Source organism: Lipotes vexillifer, unplaced genomic scaffold (genome assembly GCF_000442215.2).
Source record: "Lipotes vexillifer unplaced genomic scaffold, Lipotes_vexillifer_v1.1 scaffold6, whole genome shotgun sequence".
NCBI classification, from domain to species: Eukaryota; Metazoa; Chordata; class Mammalia; order Artiodactyla; family Lipotidae; genus Lipotes; species Lipotes vexillifer.
Window position 1 is genome coordinate 2,428,030 of NW_006799037.1, and position 19,230 is coordinate 2,447,259.

Sequence of the window (19,230 nt, forward strand, 5' to 3'; positions counted from 1 at the left end):
TTTTTTTTTTTTTTCTTTTTTTTTTTTTTTTTTTTTTTTTAGTATTGTTTTATTCATTCTGATGTGTAATTTTTATTCACCCCTAGTTTCTTCCAGTACTTCTGTGTGGTGTTTGTGTGTAACATTAAAATCACCAATCCACCCTAATACTGTTTTAGGGTAAGGAGTGGGAGGGATCTAACTTTATTTTTTTCTTTAAATGGTTAGCTGATAGTCCTGATTTATAACATTTATTGAATAATAATCTTTTTATGCAAAATTCAAAATACTACTCATAATTGCCTGATTTATGTATATGCATTTCATTTTTTTAATTTATTGAGGAAAATTTCAAACATATGCAGAAGTGCATGAATAGTGTAATGAACCCTTATGTACTTATCACCCAGCTTCTATAATTATCAAGTCTTGTTCATGTATATTTTATTTAACTAACTACTTCCCCCAGATTATTTGAAAAACATTCCCAGTATCATATCATTTCATCTACAAGCAATATGAATGTATATTTCTAAAAGTTGAGAACTCTTTTTAAAAACATAACCACAATTATATTATTACACCTAAAAAACTAATAGAAATGCCTTAATATCAACCAATACCTAGTCAATATTCAAATTTCCCTGATTATCTTTAAAAAAATTTTTTTCAATAAGATTTGTTTATTCAAATCAGGATCTAAATAAAGTCCATAATATCTCTGAAGTTTATTTTAATCTAAAGATTTCTTTACATGTTTGTTTCCTTGCAATTAATTTGCTCTAGAATCAAGTCATTTGTCCATTAATTTTTTATATAACCTGGATTTTGGTGTTGCATTCCCAAGATGTTTTCATACATTTTCTGATAAACAAGATATTTGTTTAGCAGTTTTATGGCTAATTACAAAGACATATGAACATAATATTTATTTTATTTAGTCTCCAAAAACAGTGGGCATGTCCTTTAGAAACATTATCATCTCAACTTTTATAATTTATTGTGCACTGTCTTATATTGATGCGATATTATTCTTATAATGAATGAGAATGTCACCAAAATTAATGATGTAATATAACTCTTTGACTTACTGTTCAGGTGTTCGTTGAAAGTTCTGAGACTTTGGATTACCAGATGGCCTTTACAGACTCTCATTTATGGAAACTCCTGGATCGGCATGCAAATACAATCAGATTATTTGTTTTGTTACCTGAACAATCTCCAGGATCTTATTCCAAAAGGACAGCATACCAGAAAGCTGGGGGTGACTCTGGTAATGTGGATGATGACTGTGAAAGAGTCAAAGAACCTGCAGGGGGTCTAAAGTCTGTGGAAGCTATTCTAGAAGAAAGCACTGAAAAACTCAAAAGCTTGTCACTGCAACAGCAGCAGGAGGGAGATAATGGGGACAGCAGCAAAAGTACTGAGACAAGTGACTTTGAAAACATTGAATCACCTCTCAATGAGAGGGACTCTTCAGCCTCAGTGGATAATAGAGAACTTGAACAGCATATTCAGACTTCCGATCCTGAAAATTTTCAGTCTGAAGAACGATCAGATTCAGATGTGAATAATGACAGGAGTACAAGTTCAGTGGACAGTGATATTCTTAGCTCAAGTCATAGCAGTGATACTTTGTGCAATGCAGATAATGCTCAAATCCCTTTGGCTAATGGACTTGACTCTCATAGCATCACGAGTAGTAGAAGAACTAAAGCGAATGAAGGGAAAAAGGAGACATGGGATACAGCAGAAGAAGACTCCGGAACGGACAGTGAATATGATGAGAGTGGCAAGAGTAGGGGAGAAATACAGTACATGTATTTCAAAGCAGAACCCTATGCTGCAGATGAAAGTTCTGGGGAAGGACATAAATGTATGTACTTAAAAAGGAAAAGGCTCCTTGAAACAGCCTTAATTTTTTTTATCAGTTTATTTAAATTTTTAGTTAAGAATCAGCTAAGAGATGCTTTGTCCTAAGATTACCTGTAGCTTCCTGGGTTATAAGATTATCCTCTCTCTCCTTTGCTTTCAGTTTTGATGCAGTTATAGTAAACGGTGTCCTTAGACCTGTGCATTAGGCCTGTGATGGTAATGATGTCACAACTTTTGTGAGATGATTTTAAAAAAAAGGAAAGAAGGAAAAGAATTAAGTATTTTTTTAAAAGGAAAGAAGTATGATAACAGTACTAAGTAAAAAAATAAAGAAAGAATTAGTTTAAATAGTAAATAATATACCAAAAAAAGGCCACTTTAGAAAATTTTATATTCAGTGCCTAGAAAAATTTTTAATTTGCGCATTCCTTCCCTTTCCTCCATCACCTAATCCAAACTGCACCCTTCCTACACCCCGTAAAAAGTACACAACCAGAAAAGTCAGAGAAAGGAAAGGGCCTTCTTTTTTTTTTTTTCAAGTTTCTTTGAAGGAAGCTTCAGGCAAGATATAAACTAGAAATTCTGAATTATATAATCTCAGAAGTATGGAAGAGATCTGTCAGTTTGGGCATTTAGACAAACAATAAAAACATATCAACATTGGTGAGATTTAAAGTAATAAAAGAATACATAAAATATCAGACTAAAACCAGCCAGAGAATTAGCAGGACAAGCAGGTTCAAGATACAAAATCTTTCTTCAAGTATAAAAGGGAAATAGCTGAAAACCTATAAATACTTTGCATTAGTCTGAAAGGCAAATATTAATATTACTCCTTATATTTTTATATTTTAGTTTTCAAAACACTTTTTTGTTCTCACTTGAAGCTTTTATGAAATTAATAAAGCAAACAATGATATCCTCATTTGACTAATAAGAAAACTGAAACTCATAGAGGGTGAATTACTTTCCCCAAAATACATACATATCTAGTAAATAGTGGAACTATTACTAGGGGTTAAGGCGTCTAACTGAATGCATTTGCTCCTGTTACTTTTGGAAGAGAGTCCCACTCTTCATCAATCCATTTATACACCCACACAATTATTATTTCCTGAATACATGCCAGGTGCCAGGCCATATGTATTTGTCAGAAGTAAGGATGACTAAGATGCAGCCTTATACTTCATCTTGTGGAGAGAAGGTGCACAAACAACCACTGTATTAGTTAAATGCTATGATACTTGTAGTCTCAAAATTAGATCTTTTTTTTTTTTTCTTTTTTGCGGTATGCAGGCCTCTCGCTGCCGTGGCCTCTCCCGCTGCGGAGCACAGGCTCCGGGCGCGCAGGCTCAGCGGCCACGGCTCACGGACCCAGCCGCTCCGCGGCATGTGGGATGTTCCCGGACCGGGGCACGAACCCGCGTCCCCTGCATCGGCAGGCAGACTCCCAACCACTGCACCACCAGGGAAGCCCCCAAAATTAGATCTTTTAAAAGGAAGTGGCAGGGCTTCCCTGGTGGCGCAGTGGTTGAGAGTCCGCCTGCCGATGTGCGTCCGGAGCCTGTGCTCTGCAACAGGAGAGGCCACAACAGTGAGAGGCCACAACAGTGAGAGGCCCGCGTACCACAAAAAAAAAAAAAAAAAAAAAGGAAGTGGCAGAAATCATGAAATCAGTAGTAAAAATACATAAATTTGTGTTTTTAATTAATTAGGTCCAAATAACAATGTAATTATTTGACATCCATACCTATATCTTGCAGAAACTCAAGTGCAAAAATGTGGATTAGTGAGTTAAAATGGAGATAGAGAAGCTCTATTATAGTAATGCTTCATTTAAATTTCTATGGAGTTTTTTTCTTATAACTCTTATTAACATGTTATCTCATTTAGTTCTCAACAGCTGTGTGAAATTGATATTGTTAGACACTTTTCACTGATGAAGAAACTGGCTCAAACAAGTTAAATAATTTGCCTGAGGTCACACAGTTAGTTGGTCACACTGCTGGGATCAGATTCAGGTATTCTGGTTGTAAGCCTAGCACTCATACCTCCACCTCCTCACTGCTACCACTGTTACTTACCTCACGTCATAGTACAGGAAAAATAGCTAGTACCTACTCTGCTTTCTTACCATCCTCAACCCTTCAAGGACATTGCAGAAATTAAAAGTAGCTTCTCTTTGGAAAAAGGTTAGAAATTTCTTTCAAGGAGTTTGTTTTTGAAAGATGTGCTGAAAATTAGACTGCATGAGAGTTTCAACGGTAGGAAGGATTCAGTGGGAATATTTAGAATCATAGTCTAAAGGGTCCCATTTCCATCTTAGAATGCTTAATGAAATCTTTGCAAAGGAGATTGCTGGCCATTTTAACCTTTTTAGAAATCCATTGTGGGCTAATTTACTAGCATTCATTGAAATAGTATTCAAGATTTTGTATCTTGAACCTGCTTGTCCTGCTAATTCTCTGGCTGGTTTTAGTCTTATATTTTATGAATTCTTTTATTATTTTAAATCTCACCAATGTTGATATGTTTTTGTTGTTGTTTGTCCAAATGCCCAAACTGACAGATCTCTTCCATCCTTCTGAGATTATGTAATTCAGAATTTCTAGTTTATATCTTGCCTGAAGCTTACTTCAAAGAAACTTAAAAAAAAAAAACTTAAAAAAAAGGTGATGAAGAGAAACCATTTTCTACAAATTATTTAGGCTTTCAGAAGCCATACAGAAGGTTTGTTTGAAAAGAAAAAGTGAAAACCCTGGAAAATGCCTTTTCATGTTTAAAAAACTGGCTTAGGGAAAAGGGAGTGGGGATGATAGCCAGCAGCCTAGTGTTTAAGGAGTCTCTAGTAAGACTGCTTCGTCACAGTTCCGCAGGGATCTGAAAGTAGGTGCCTGGGAAACATGGATGATACGTAATAATACAAGTTCTTCAGAGTGATGAAATGGCAAGGTAGAATAGGTAAATGAAGAATTTGATATCTGAAGAGTGGTATACCATGCACCGTCTAGACAACTCATTTAGGTAATTACCAAACAGCACTTAAAATGATGGTCTTTAAGTGATTCATTATAATCCAGGAATTGTTTCAGGGAGTATAGAACCTGTCTTTGAAAATACTGTCCCAGTGTGACCTAGTTGTAGTCTTCAAGCACTGGGGTATAAACAGGAAGGCCAAGGTAATAAAAATCGTAGTGTATTTGCACTGAAATTTCTTTGTACAATTTTGGCTACCACCTCTTTCAAGAAATACATAAAAGAAAAGAAAGAAAAAAGAAAAGCCTTTGAGGCTATTTTGAGGTTGCACTGTGAAGAGACTGAACTTTTCTATATGAAGGGGTAGATAGGAAAAATGATATGATGGTATTCTGTAAAACTACCAAATAATTATAGCTCATCAATTAAGCTAACACTTTGTCAGTGCTATGTTAAGCATTTTACATGTATTGACCCCAAAACACATTGTGAGATATAAATACTGTTATCTTCATTTAATAATAGAGGTAATTGAAGTACAGAGAACTTAGGTCAAAGTCACAAATCTAATTTGTGAGGAGGAACCAGGACTTCATTCCAGCCAGGCCATGTAACTCTAGAACACTTGGTCCTAATCACCGGTTATTGGACTATATCAGTAACCAACAAACATTCATGTCTTCCTGTGATACAACATTACTAGGAGTTATGAGAGAAACCAAAATGGCAGTGATAGCTTTTATTTGAGTAATGCCTTAGAATTTACTATATTTGTTGAACAACAATCAATGAGACTGGCGTAATAATCCTATGAGAAAACGGAGGCTCAGAAAGATTGGATGACCTACCTTCAGCCATTTATCAGACTGAAGTGGCAAAACTGAAATCCAACCATAGGCTTCTCATTTCTAATCAAGAAATTTTTACATTACACCCTTCTCTCAAGAAATTTAGTCCCTCTCTGGATAATAGAGTCTTGTTTGCCAAAAGCTAGATTTTAACATTTAGGGGCATTCCTTAAAGCTTAGAAACTGACATTTTAAACAAATTAAAAGAAATGCTGCCTCAAAAGATATATACAGTAAATAAAGTTCATCACCTTATCTGTGTTTTCTGCTAATTCATACTTGTCACATTTTCCCTAGTGAACCAGTATTTTATAACCAGGAAAATAGTAAATAGACATTATTTGAAAAATCCATTTAGAAAAATTCATCAACCTGAGTTGGGATGACCTGAGAATGGAAATCAGGAATGTTTTAGGGTTTTATCCTTAACCTTTCATGTAAATTTCACAGAAAACTGAGGTCTGCCCTAGAGAGAGCCTTAGGGCTGCAAAGAGACCATGGGCCTGAGGCTGCATGGCAGCTCTTGCATTCTGTACTGCTTTGTTACAAGAGAAAGATAAATGAGTCACGTTTTTGCTCTTTACTAGAATATGAAGACCAGAGTAAATAGAAATATATTCCAGAAGTATCCTCATGAGTGGCTTATAAAATAAAAGACAAAAGATTAAAATAATAAGCATTAGAAAAAAAGCCCATCAAAGATAATACTATTATAATGCCAACAGAGCTTAAACTGAAGCTTGGAGGAGGTGGGAGTTTCTGACCCATTTAGATATTTCTGTTGCAGTCCAACCAACCACATGATAAAACAGACATCTTCATATGCTAGTCTTGACATTTTTCTCTAGTAGAAATCCCAGAACTAGATTTACTAACAATTTTTGAGGCGATTTATATATATATATATATATATGAGAAACTATTCTATAAACATATTACCTCATTGAATTTATAGTGAGATACTATGAGGTAGGTACTGTTATTAGCTCCATTTTTCAAATGACAAAATGCAGGTACGGAGGCTGGTGGCTTGCTCTGTGTCTCACAGCTAGTAAGGAAGCAGAAGAGGTAGGGGTGGGACCCAGTCAGAGCCCACACTACTGCTGTGTAGATCTAGAAATGTATGTATTTGAAGAGTTCCTATAAGTTTGGTTTTTAATTCAGCAGCCAAAATAAATAAGCAAATAAGCACTTAAATATCTCAGAACATTTAAAGCTGTCAGATTATCCCTAGCATATGCTCAGTGTCCACATTTTTGTCCATTAAATGTATATTAGCTAAAAGTCAAATAACTGAAAAGGTACTTTTTCCTGCTTACAGTATAATAAAAAGTATATGATCTGCTTTATTTATACTCTAAGGTTTCTTTTACATTTTTTTTGTTTTTTGTGTGTGTGTGTGCTTAGGGTTGATGGTGCATGTTGATAAAAGAATTACTCTGGCTGCTTTCAAACAACATTTAGAGCCCTTTGTTGGAGTTTTGTCCTCTCACTTCAAGGTCTTTCGCGTGTACGCCAGCAATCAAGAGTTTGAGAGCGTCCGGCTGAATGAGACACTTTCATCATTTTCAGATGACAATAAGGTTGATTAAAATAATTGTGAATAATTAGAGTCTGTTTTAAATGATAGATTTGAGAACATCTTGCAGTACTTCCAAGTAAGGTGAAATGGATACCCTAAAAGGATAATTTGTCCCTGAGGTTTAGTGGTTATTTGGCTTTTTTGTTGTTGTTTTCTCCATTCATCTAACAAACAGTTGTTAAACGTTAACTGTGTGCCAGTTAGTATTCTAGGCACTGGGGAATCAGAGGTAAAAGATATACCTGTTTTCAAACAGCCCAGAATCTAGAGAATTGGGAGAAAAATACTAAACAGTTGAGATGAAAATGGGTAGTTTATTCTGCTGAGACCATACATCTAAAAAAAACTGTTTTTAATTTGTAGATTACAATTAGACTGGGGAGAGCACTTAAAAAAGGAGAATACAGAGTTAAAGTTTACCAGCTTCTAGTCAATGAACAAGAGGTAAGTAATATACTTAACAAGCAATGTAAGGTAACTTTTGATAGTTATTAAAAACATACAGTGCACAGGTTTGATTACTAGACATTTCTTTTTATCTCTCTAAAGAAGGGGATGGCAGACATTTTTTAGGAAATATTTCAGTTGTACAGGCCATACTACCTCTGTTGCAACTACTCAGTTCTGCCAATGTAGTACAGAAGCAGACACAGACAATACATAAGCCAATGGGGGTGGCTATGTTCCAATAAAATTTCACTTACAAAAACAGGCACCAGATGAATGTGGCCCTCAGGCCATTTTTGTCATCCCCCTGGTCTAAAGTATTGCTACAAATGCTGGAGGGGCAAACATTTTCTGCTTTTAAAAGGGGGTTTGTTTGTGCTTCTGGGAATGATTGTAAAATGCTACAGAAGTTGACTACTTTTTGTGTTCAGAGAATCATTTTTAGTATTTAGCATTATATATAGTGTCTCTTTGTGCTCTTAAGTGCTTACAAATATTAACCCTTTTAATCCTCATCAATTAACTCTATTATAAAAGTACTATTATTCCCATTTTATAGATTAAGAAACCGAGGCACAGAGAAGTAACTTGCCCAAGGTCATATAACCTGTAAATGGTGGATTAAGGCTCTAAACCAGCTATGTTTTTCGGGGAGTAATAAAATATCTTAGTTCCTGTGATATGTAAGATTGTGGTGAATACCCAGAAGAATAAGGCAAAGACACTACTTTTAAGACATTTATAACATCTCAGTGAAGACCTAGACAAATGTGAAAAACAGCAAATAAGGGGATAATGTTTTCATAAAATGCCTTCATTTGTTCAACAAATATTTTATTAGGCATCAGTCATATCTCTTATATGTGATCCATTACACTCATTTTGACTTACATCTTTCTTCTGAATTTGGGGTTTGTGAATACTGTATCTCTTTTGAGACAGTCAGTGAATGTATTTGGAGAATTAGTATTCATTTCTCTCATTTTACTCTATAAAGGTGATTCTTTTTACTTTCAAAATTATGGTCATTGTATTACAAGAAGAGAAATATGAATGTATTATCATATTTAATCTCCACAATGACTCTGTGAGGAAGACACTGGCTCCGGTTTAAAGATGAGAAAACTGAGGCACAGAAATGTTAAGTAAGCTTGCTCAAGATAGCAGAGTTTTAGTAAGTAGTGGAGCCAAGATTTAAACCTAGGAAGATAGACTCCTAAACCCAGTCCAGTAATTGTCACACTATAAAGTGCAAATAAAATGTCTTGTTGATCCTTATTTTAATGTGTAATTCAGGGTCTAATTGTTTATGTTTATATTCCTAGCCGTGCAAGTTTCTGCTAGATGCTGTGTTTGCTAAAGGAATGACTGTACGGCAATCAAAAGAGGAGTTAATTCCTCAGCTCAGGGAGCAATGTGGTTTAGAGCTCAGTATTGACAGGTAAAGTAAAATTACAGTGTCATCAGCAATTTGAAGAAAGACAGTGTGGTCAATTGATATGGATTGGTATAATTTTCTAAAACTAGAAGAATTTTAAATTCCTGTACCATTCAGAATTTTAGTACTGCAGATTAATAGAACTAAGCAAAAGTATTAGCATTTGTTTGAACTTCATCTGTAGGATACTAAATTTGATGTCTTAAGAGCTTTTCATTATATTTTCCCAAAATTTTAATGAATAACCATTTGACTTTTGTGTTTGAACATAGTTCATTTTTGTTTGATGTGTCAGATTCATGTCATTTTTTTTCAAGTTAAGAATTTCAAAGTATAATAGTTTAAAATGTCTTATCACATTTGTAGGTTTCGTCTAAGGAAAAAAACATGGAAGAATCCTGGCACTGTCTTTTTGGATTATCATATTTATGAAGAAGATATTAATATTTCCAGCAACTGGGAGGTTTTCCTTGAAGTTCTTGATGGTATTATCAATATTTTTGTGGAGAAATATCAGGAATTCTCTAGAAATAATCGAAGTTATCATTTTTTCAAATAATGAGTTTCTTCTGTCTCTTCTCTGGGCACCGTTTGCCTTTTAAATATTTCTTCTTTTCTCTAATTTTAAGAATATGAATTCTTCCTTTCAGGGAAGTTGCAATTTCAAAGTTGTATTTTTAGTACCTTTTACAGAAGGTAAAAGTTTCTTAGCCATGTTTGTTATTTAGTCTCTTTTTTCATTGTGACTTGTTTTGAGGCTGTGGTATTAATGATTTTTCAGAGATTTTGAGAACAGTGACAATATTAGTTTTCTAGGCTGGTACAAAGTACTACAAACTGGGTGGCTTAAACAACAGAAATTTATTTTCTCACAGTTTCGGAGGCTAGAAGTCTGAGATCAAGGTGTTGTCAGGGTTGGTTCCTTCTGTGGGCTGTGAGGGAGAATTTGCTCCATGCCTCTCTCCTAGCTTCTGGTGGTTTGTTGGCAGTCTTTGGTGTTCCTTGGCTTATAGATGCATCCTCCTGATCTCTGCCTTCATCTTCACATCATGTTCTCCGTGTGTGCTTTCCTATCTATGTCCTGGTTTCCCATATTATAAGGACCCTAGTCATATTGGATTAGTACCCACTTTAATGACCTCATTTTAACTTGATTACCATTGTAACGACCCTATTTCCAAATAAGGTCACATTCTGAGGTACTGAAGTTCAGGACTTCAACATGTCTTTTGGTGGGGGACATAATTCAACCCATAACAGTGTAACAGTGACCTTAGAAGAGCAGTTCTGTTTGTCACACCTCCTGGTTTTAATTATCAACATTGGTATGTTTTAATCTAATGTTTTTTGGAAGAGTTAGTGGGGGAAAAGTTGGCTTTTGGGAGATATCAAGGGAAACAACTAGTTCTATATTCTTTTGTGACTTTGCTATTGCTTAGAAAGTTTTTGATTTTCCTTTTCTTTTTCCATAGAAATTAAAATATCATAAGTTGTGGATATTTTTATGTAAGATTATGATAGCTTTCAGAGGGTTCAATAATACTAACACCTCACCTATTTCAGGTCTAATTTGGTTTAAATTTCAATGTTTGAATTCTGATTAAGTGACAAGTTAAGTGGAGAGACAAGGAATAACCAGGACGCCATCTACCATGATTTGTAAGCAAGTGCTCCAGATTGTAATTCCTTCTCTGAGTATCTGGGGCCTGAGAGTAATCACTGTGTCTGGGTAGGCCAAGAAGAGATGAAGGACATAGACGTCACCCTTGTTAGGACGGAGTAACATACTAGCCAGAACATGTCTCTGGATGGTAGGTCCTTACATCAGTATCATTTCAGTATATATTTTAGCATCGAAATACTTGAGTAAGATATGTCATGTGATTAAATCTAAGAAACATTTATTGACCTGTAATTTGCCAGACATTGCTGATCCTTGATGCTATAAAAATGAATAAAGACCAGTGATTGCCCCCCCAGATGCACAGTGTATGGGAGAGCCAGAACTACAAACCTGTAATTCCAAAATGATAGGCGTTAAGGACCAAATCAGTACAGTTGGCTCTTGTGTACATCAAAGAGAAAGGTGACAGCTGAGCTGGGTTTTGAAGAATCAGTAAGTTTGGGAGTAAATGAAAAGAGAAGGATTAATGATAGCTTGAGTGAAAAAAGAAGGTAAACTTAAAGCTATTTGATTATGATTTTAGATTGTGGGGTAGAAGCCAACAGAGGAACAGAGATCATAGATGCAAAGAAGAGAGTAATTGGTCGAGCAGTGTCCAGCAGGAGTCACGAGGGAGTGGAATTAGGAGTACTGGTGGAACGAGAGCTTGCAGGGGTTAGCGATTATCTTCTGAGACTTGGGGGAAGAGAATAAATATTTTATTCTCAAAAAATCCTTGGGATAATTGGTTTCTTTTATGCCCACTTTTTCTCTTTTATATTTATTTATTTATTTGGCTGCGCCGGGTCTTAGTTGCAGCGTGCAGGATCTTTAGTTGCAGCATGTGGGATCTAGTTCCCTGACCAGGGATTGAACCTGGGCCCCCTTCTTTGGGAGCACAGAGTCTCAACCGCTGGACCACCAGGGAGGTCCCCATGCCCACTTTTTAAGAATAACACTTGAAGTAAATCTTTTTGTTTAGTCAGGCAGTACAAGAAAAGGCAAATTATGAATCATTAGAGTAAATGGAATGATGGCCTAATCTTGCATATTAGGGGCAGAGAAGATGAAATCCATGTCACAACTTGCAGTTTTGTCAAGACGGTGGAGGCCTTCAGAGATGAAGTTGGATCCCTTCCAGGAGGTTGTGTTGGAAAGCAGTAGTGTTGATGAGTTGCGAGAGAAGGTAAGTTTATTTTAAAGGAAATGAACTAACATACGTTTTTCTCTGTGGTGCATAAGAGACACCCTAGGAAGTGAGTGCCAGACACTGATGCAGCAACCTCTCTTTCTTTGTCTCTGTCACACCTCGTGCCACACTACTCTTGTTTCTTAGGGCTGCTGATGCTTTGAAAAATTACCTTGGCTTCTGGCCATCCAGAAGTGAACCACCACTTTCTGTCACTTGGACCAACTTTGCCTTAAGTAGTTAGGATTAGTTAGAGGCACTAGAGTAAATTGCTGTATATGCTTAAAACCCAAAGGAGGTAGAATCGAGTAGAGAACCCAGATGAAGATGTCCTCTGCATTTTTCATTTCAAAGGTGGGAATTCTAAGGATCTCTGGAGAAAGGGTGAATTATTCATAAGTGGTACTAGGACAGTTGGCAGTTTGGGGAAAAATTTATTTCCATATTTCACACCAAACACAAAAATAAATTCTAAATAAGTTAAATTTATATTTTAAAATATAATAAAATGATAAATGTTCTAGGTGAAAATATTGAGAATATTTTTATAATCCCAGAGAGGGAAAAATATTTGTAAGTATAATACCAAAAGCCAAAAAAGAAAAGATAGACAACATAAAAGTTTAAATCTTCTGCACAGTACCCCCCAACTGCCAAAAAAATATTTTTAAAGCAACCCATAAAACTAAAAAACAATGGAAAAATATTTGAAACATATGTGAAACATGGTGTCCAAATTTAAAAGGAGCTACAAATTAATAATCTGGACAATCTAATTTTAAAATAAAGAACATGAATAGGCAATTCATAGAAGAAGAAATACAAGTTAAAATAATAACAGCACTTTTTACCTCTTAAATTGGTGAAGATTTAGAATATAAAAAAATACCTAGAGTCATCATGGTTTGGGGAAAACGCAACATCATACACCTTTGATAAGTGGTTAAATTGTTACATTTTTTTCAGGGTTCAGCTTGGCATTGTTTATCAACATTTCAGATGTGCAATTCTACATCTAAGAAATATTTGCAGAAATATGCAAAGAGATATTTATGGAGATACATATTATAGCATTGTAACTGGGAAAACCTAAAAACACGCTCAGTGTCCATCAATAGGAAATACAATGGTATATTTTTCAACTATTGAAGAGAATGAGGTTACTCGGTATCCTATTCTTATATAGAGACTATATAAAGTTATTATATAGATATATAAAACTGTATTTATGAAATGTATTTATAAATGTGTGTATATAGTTTATATATGCATAGGAAAGGTCTGGAAGGAATATACTAAATTGATATTTCTGAGACATGGTGTTTGCAGGTGGACAGAGGAGAGAATTCCACTTCCTGCTTTTTAAAAAATTTTTATCAAACATGTTACTTCTTTGAACAAAAAATCAAGCTATGTCTGTGCTTATGAGGTTAAAGGAAAATAACTTCTCAGCAAATTTACTTTTTAGATGAACTCATGTAAAATGTTTCCTTTACAGCTTTGTGAAATCAGTGGAATTCCTTTAGAAGATATTGAATTTGCCAAGGTAAGGCCCTGAGAATGTTTAAATCTGGGTACCAGGGCTCAATAAACGTGGCTAATGGTGTCATTTATTCATTCATTCTTTTCTCCTTAGGGTAGAGGAACTTTTCCCTGTGATATTTCTGTCCTTGATATTCATCAGGATTTGGACTGGAATCCTAAAGTTTCTACCCTGAATGTCTGGCCTCTTTATATCTGTGATGATGGTGCAGTCATATTTTATAGGTAACATTCACAATGTTTTGGTTATTTCTAGTGATCACACATTTTTGTTGTTCATCTTGTTTTTCATAAATAGCTTTACGATTGTTATGATATAGAGCAGCCCTGACCAGTGCAAGCCATTTATTACATTCTGAAATTTCTAGTAGCCACATTTTCAAAAGTAGAACGGTGAAACTATTTTAATAAAGTATTTCTAACCCAGTAAATCCAAAATATTATCATTACAACATGTAAACAATATAAAAATCATTTACAAGATATTTTACATTATTTTTTGTATAGTAAGTCTCCAAAATATTGTGTATTTATTATACTTGCCTCCCATGTCAATTTGGAGCAGACATATCTCAATAGGCACACATGGCTAGTGGCTACCGGATCAGACATTACAGATATAGAGGGAAAAGAATAGTCATTGGAGGCTGGCAGATACATGTTTAGATTTAGCGTTGTTATTTACCTAGGTCCTCATCTGTAAAATGGCAACAATGATTTCAACCTTGCAGGATTTTATGAGAATTAGGAACTATTGCATTTAAAAAACCTGGCCTAGTGCCTCTTATAAATAGATGTTCAATAAATGAACAAATAAATAAATAAACAAATGAATAAATAGCCATTATTATACTAATAGTGACATGGAAATTATTCTTTGCCATTTTTCGAAGTGAGTGCCATGTTAATATAATAAACACATTAGAAATCTAGGATATCTTAATATATGAGGTTATTTAACTTCAGTGGTGATAATCAGATTTCATTTTCTCACTGAGGAGCTTTAGAGCATTTAAGCATAAATTAAAAGAGACAGATGGCTCTACTGGTCTAATATGTCATTAATATTTTAAACATAGGGATAAAACAGAAGAATTAATGGAGTTGACAGATGAGCAAAGAAATGAACTGATGAAAAAAGAAAGCAGTCGACTCCAGAAGACGGGACATCGTGTAACGTACTCACCTCGGAAAGAAAAAGCACTAAAAATATATCTGGATGGAGCACCAAATAAAGATCTGACTCAAGACTGACTCTGCTAGTGTAGCATTTTCCCTGGGGGATTTTGGTTTTAATTAGACGGTTCACTGCTACTGTGTAGTGTGCCATTATAGCCGGACGTGGTTAGGGGTAACCCAGTGATACCAGCACTGATTGGACTGCCCTTCACCAATCAGAAGCTCAGTGCCCAATGGGCCACTGTTTTGACTTGGAATCATGTTGTGCACTATAGTCAAATGTACTGTAAAGTGAAAAGGGATGTGCAAAAAAATAAAAACAAAAAGCAAAACCTGCTACTAGAAAAGGGGAAAGGGGAATGAGTAAACTTCTTTTCTTGCAGACAGATGTGCACATAGCCGCTAGTCAAACCAGCCTCAAACAGGATGCTCATAGCTTAATAATAAAAGCTGTGCAAAGGCCATGAATGAATGAATTTCTGTTTATTTCACTGATACACACATTACCTCATTGACAATTCGGAAGTAAATGCAACGTGTGTTGACTCTTGGAAAGCAGCAAAAATAGGAGCAGAAGAAAGAAATTCTTAGAACCAGCCGTAACCCAGTAAAGAAAGAATCGTGAAGTTGTGTTTTTATTTTGTTTTCTTTTTTTCGAAGTATTAAGAACATTATTCTAGATCATCAAAACGTTTCCTTAGACCACTCCCAGCAAGTGGCAGCTCAGAATTGCTGCAATACTGTAATTATAACTGATTGTACGTTAAGTTATGGATATAGAGAATTCATTTCACTCATTCATTCAGCATGTAAATAAAATTGATCCTATTGAGTTATCATAATTGCAGTTCAGCTATTTCCCATGGTTATTCATTTCATATATCATTCATGATGTACATTTGTGTACATTGAGAAGTATAGCAGTTTATGTAAATGTAACCCTTAGTGGGGTTCCTCAGTGCTGGGTCCCATACGATTGTATTTGCCCTTGTTAATGAGGTTTTTCTGTTCAGCGGCTTCGATTTTTTTCCTTTTTTACATTTATTTTTGAAGATTTACTCCAAGTTTGAATCTTCTAAAACCCTTTTAAGTCCCACTTTAATTTTTGGAGTTGATACATAGTTACATGTAGTTTAACTTTGGGGAAACAACATCGTTTTGAATAAACTTGCTAGTAAATCAGGTCATGACACAGGCTAATGCAGTCAACATGATTTCATTGCAAAGTCTATTAGAATCGGCAAGTTTTTGCTATGCTAAATACAACTATTCAATGAACATAATTCTCCATAAATTTTGAAAATGCCATCTAATTTATAAAAAAATCAAAAAAAGGTTTTGGTAAAACTTTTTCATGCCAGATGCTGTTTACAACAATGAACATGCCAATAAAACATTTGTTCATTCTGTTGTGTTATTTTGGTCATTAAACTTTTGTGGATGAAGAATCCGGGTTCAGAAGAGATTTGTTTTCTTTAAATACCACATTTTGTAATGTATATTGAATAATTATCTCATCTCTGTGGTAACGTATGTTTTCAGTAAAGTTCTCATAAGAGAGATGAAAAGATGTTAATATTTAACTTTGGAGGATCCTGTCGATATTTCAAAGTCAAAATTTTACCCTTTTTTTCCTTTTAAGAAAGAATTAGAAAATAGTGTTAGCAAATGTTGGTTGCAGTTTGAATATAATGATTGAGAGTTCCATCATATCTTAATACTTTATTTTATTTTATTTTTGCGGTACGCAGGCCTCTCACTGTTGTGGCCTCTCCCGTTGCAGAGCACAGGCTCCAGACGCGCAGGCTCAGTGGCCATGGCTCACGGGCCCAGCCGCTCCGCGGCATGTGGGATCTTCCCGGACTGGGGCACGAACCCGTGTCCCCTGCATCGGCAGGTGGACTCTCAACCACTGCGCCACCAGGGAAGCCCCATCATATCTTAAAACTCCCTACGAGAGGAAAAAAAATCTTTTCTAAGACATTTTTCTCACTAATTTTTATTCCATATAAACTGTAGCATTCTGCTAAATTTGATTGTGGTAGTGTTCTGTGTTTGCATTAGTGGAATTGGTGGTGTTCTCAGAGGAAAACTTGAAGCATTTGTGATGAGTAGTTTTTTCATATCATTTCGATTTTCTGATGTAACATGACAGCTCTTTGGTTCTGATGCAGGCCAGCTTCCTTGGGATATAGGGGTCAGTAAATGTGCTTTCTGCTTTCAAGAACTGACTGTGGAGCAGAGGAGGCAGATTTGTAAGTAAAATGGGTTTGGGGCCGTGTTTGGTTTGGTTTAGTGTCCCTATGAGAGGAAATGGTAGAATCTTCATACCTGCTCCTCATTCTGTGCCTTCTGCCCTTTTTATTGTTTGTTTCGTGTTTGCTGTTTCTAATTGCAGGCGTATTACAAATACCAAGGGTAAAGAAAATATATATTTCATTATGGAAAAGAAAAAAAAGCTTCTTGCTCTTCAGTGCCCAATAGCACAATGTTGCACTTGAATAATTTCAGTAAAGGGGGTGGTGATTTCAAAGTGGATTTGTGACAGTGGGAACAGTAATTTGCGGGAAAGAGATTAATGTGTCAACCTCCCCCAGACTCAGAATCAAGTGAGCACCTGTAAGCCAAGGGGCACATTAACTGTGTGTTCCCAGGCCTGGGGCAGTGGAACCTGGTGATCACTCATCTGCTGAATCTTCTGAGTCTGAGGCAGGACACATGCAATAAAGAGTGACCCTGCTCCCCATGGGTCATGCCAAGGTTTTGAAGAGTTTTTACTGTGGGGAAGATGAGTTTGTGTCAGCCAGGGACGCCCTGTGAGAACCAAGTACCTACATATCTAAGGCAGGTGCTGAAGGTCAGGAGTCCATTCTGGCGAAGAAGCCAGAGCTATGGTTTCAGGACTCTGCCTTGTTTATTTAGCTGGTCTGTGCAGTGTTTATTTAGCGGGTCTGAACAGAGGTTTGCTAGATGAACGTCTACTTCTCAAACGAAGTGTAAGTAAGTGATAGTAGTCATGACAAGATAAAAAGAGTGAGGGAAGGAGCCCTATACTACACAGTGTTTGGTAATCTCTTTCGTAATGGAATGGAAAGTACTTTAAAACTCTTGAGAAAACAGAAAGTACTTTAAAATTCTGAGGAAATGGGGGTGAACTATGCCACAGCTAGAAAACAATCAAGTAGGCAGGCTACACTGTTAGGAATGATATCTAGGCGGAAAGAGGAGACAGCTATAAACTTCCAACGTGGTCTGAGCTAGAGTGCACAGCATCAGAGCACTGCAGTGTTACTACTAAATCTGGAAGTGACCTGTGAATGTATGGAATACAATAAAATCTTTTATTCTGATTCATTCGCTAGTATTTCCTTTTCAATTGGCTGTTTTCCTTCTGAATTTTGTCCCTTTGTTCAGCATCAAGACTCTAACCAGCTCTTGCACTTGTGACTTGCAAATTGTAGTCTAGAGTATATGGAATAGAAGATAATCTGAATTAGCAAGTTTTTTGTTTGCTAAATAAAAGTATTCCATCTAAACAATTCTGTGTAATTTTTGCAAAACGAATCAATATTTTGGTCACTAGCAGTCAAAAGCCTTCTAGGGCCACAAATCCTTAAATCCAGTGCAAAATTGTGTGTATGTGTAGTGTTGTAGGGGTCTAGTAAATGCTTTTTTAATCAGGTTTGCAAAGGAATTCATGGTCCAAATAAAGCTGGTAGCCACAGTGTACATGAAGCTGGTGTACAGAAGATGCTCCTTCAATGTCATTCGTATGGGAAAAGGGGTACCACGATCATTTGGTTAGATATAGTGTTAATTTTCAAAACGTGGCTTTCAGAAACAATGCTTGACAAAATCAAGAGTGCGTTAAATCATGTGTGTCTGTTTAGAAAAGAATGCGACAATCACTAGGGGCCAAGCTAGAAGGGCAAAAAAGTGTTAGGGAGGGATGTACTCCCCCTTCCCCGTGATAGCACCACCACCTACCTCCCCCTCACCAGTTAACCTGCACAGGAGAAGCTGGTCTTTTGACTGGTCAGAGCCTGAGAATTTACCAGGCCAAGGGATTATTTGTGGACCCGGGAGCCCTGCCTTAAAGGTGAGTACCGTGCTCCCCCTCTGCTTCCTTTGCTCCCAACCTGCCCCTTCCCCCAGTATAGAGGGCACACTTCATGTTCAGCCTTATAATGCTTAAGCAACGCACTGAATTAGAAGGTATCATCTTGTTGAGATACAAATAATGCAGTGGTTCTGTTTTTCCAGTAACTATGCCAACTTTTGTAGAATGCAGTTTCGCACTGGAAGCAGATTTTGGGGGCAACCCTATAAATTTTAAGTCACTTTGCATTATTCAAACAATCTGACCTTGTTGAAGTTTTTTAGTCATTTGATTTAAAGCGCCTCCCCCCACCACACGCACAGTGGCTGCTGGATGTGCCACTCTCTGCTTGGAGAGGGAAGGAGGCTGTGGTTAGAGCCCTCGCTCCCCACTGGCTCTTTTCCGCACCAGCT

The 19,230-nt window shown here is 36.2% G+C and overlaps 1 protein-coding gene across 2 annotated transcripts in view; it reads left to right on the forward strand.

Annotated features, from left to right (window-relative positions):
* Positions 1–15,190, forward strand: part of USP47 (ubiquitin specific peptidase 47) — a 121,461-nt gene extending 106,271 nt beyond the window's left edge. For both annotated transcript variants that reach the window (XM_007471407.1, XM_007471406.1), the window contains 9 exons: positions 1,078–1,855; positions 7,086–7,261; positions 7,624–7,704; positions 9,033–9,148; positions 9,512–9,630; positions 11,864–11,994; positions 13,496–13,543; positions 13,634–13,764; positions 14,619–15,190. In XM_007471407.1, the coding sequence (XP_007471469.1) occupies positions 1,078–1,855; positions 7,086–7,261; positions 7,624–7,704; positions 9,033–9,148; positions 9,512–9,630; positions 11,864–11,994; positions 13,496–13,543; positions 13,634–13,764; positions 14,619–14,793 (1,755 nt within the window). In that variant the 3' untranslated portion in view covers positions 14,794–15,190. The remainder of the gene's footprint in view (positions 1–1,077; positions 1,856–7,085; positions 7,262–7,623; positions 7,705–9,032; positions 9,149–9,511; positions 9,631–11,863; positions 11,995–13,495; positions 13,544–13,633; positions 13,765–14,618) is intronic.
* The last annotated feature ends 4,040 nt before the right edge of the window (positions 15,191–19,230 follow it).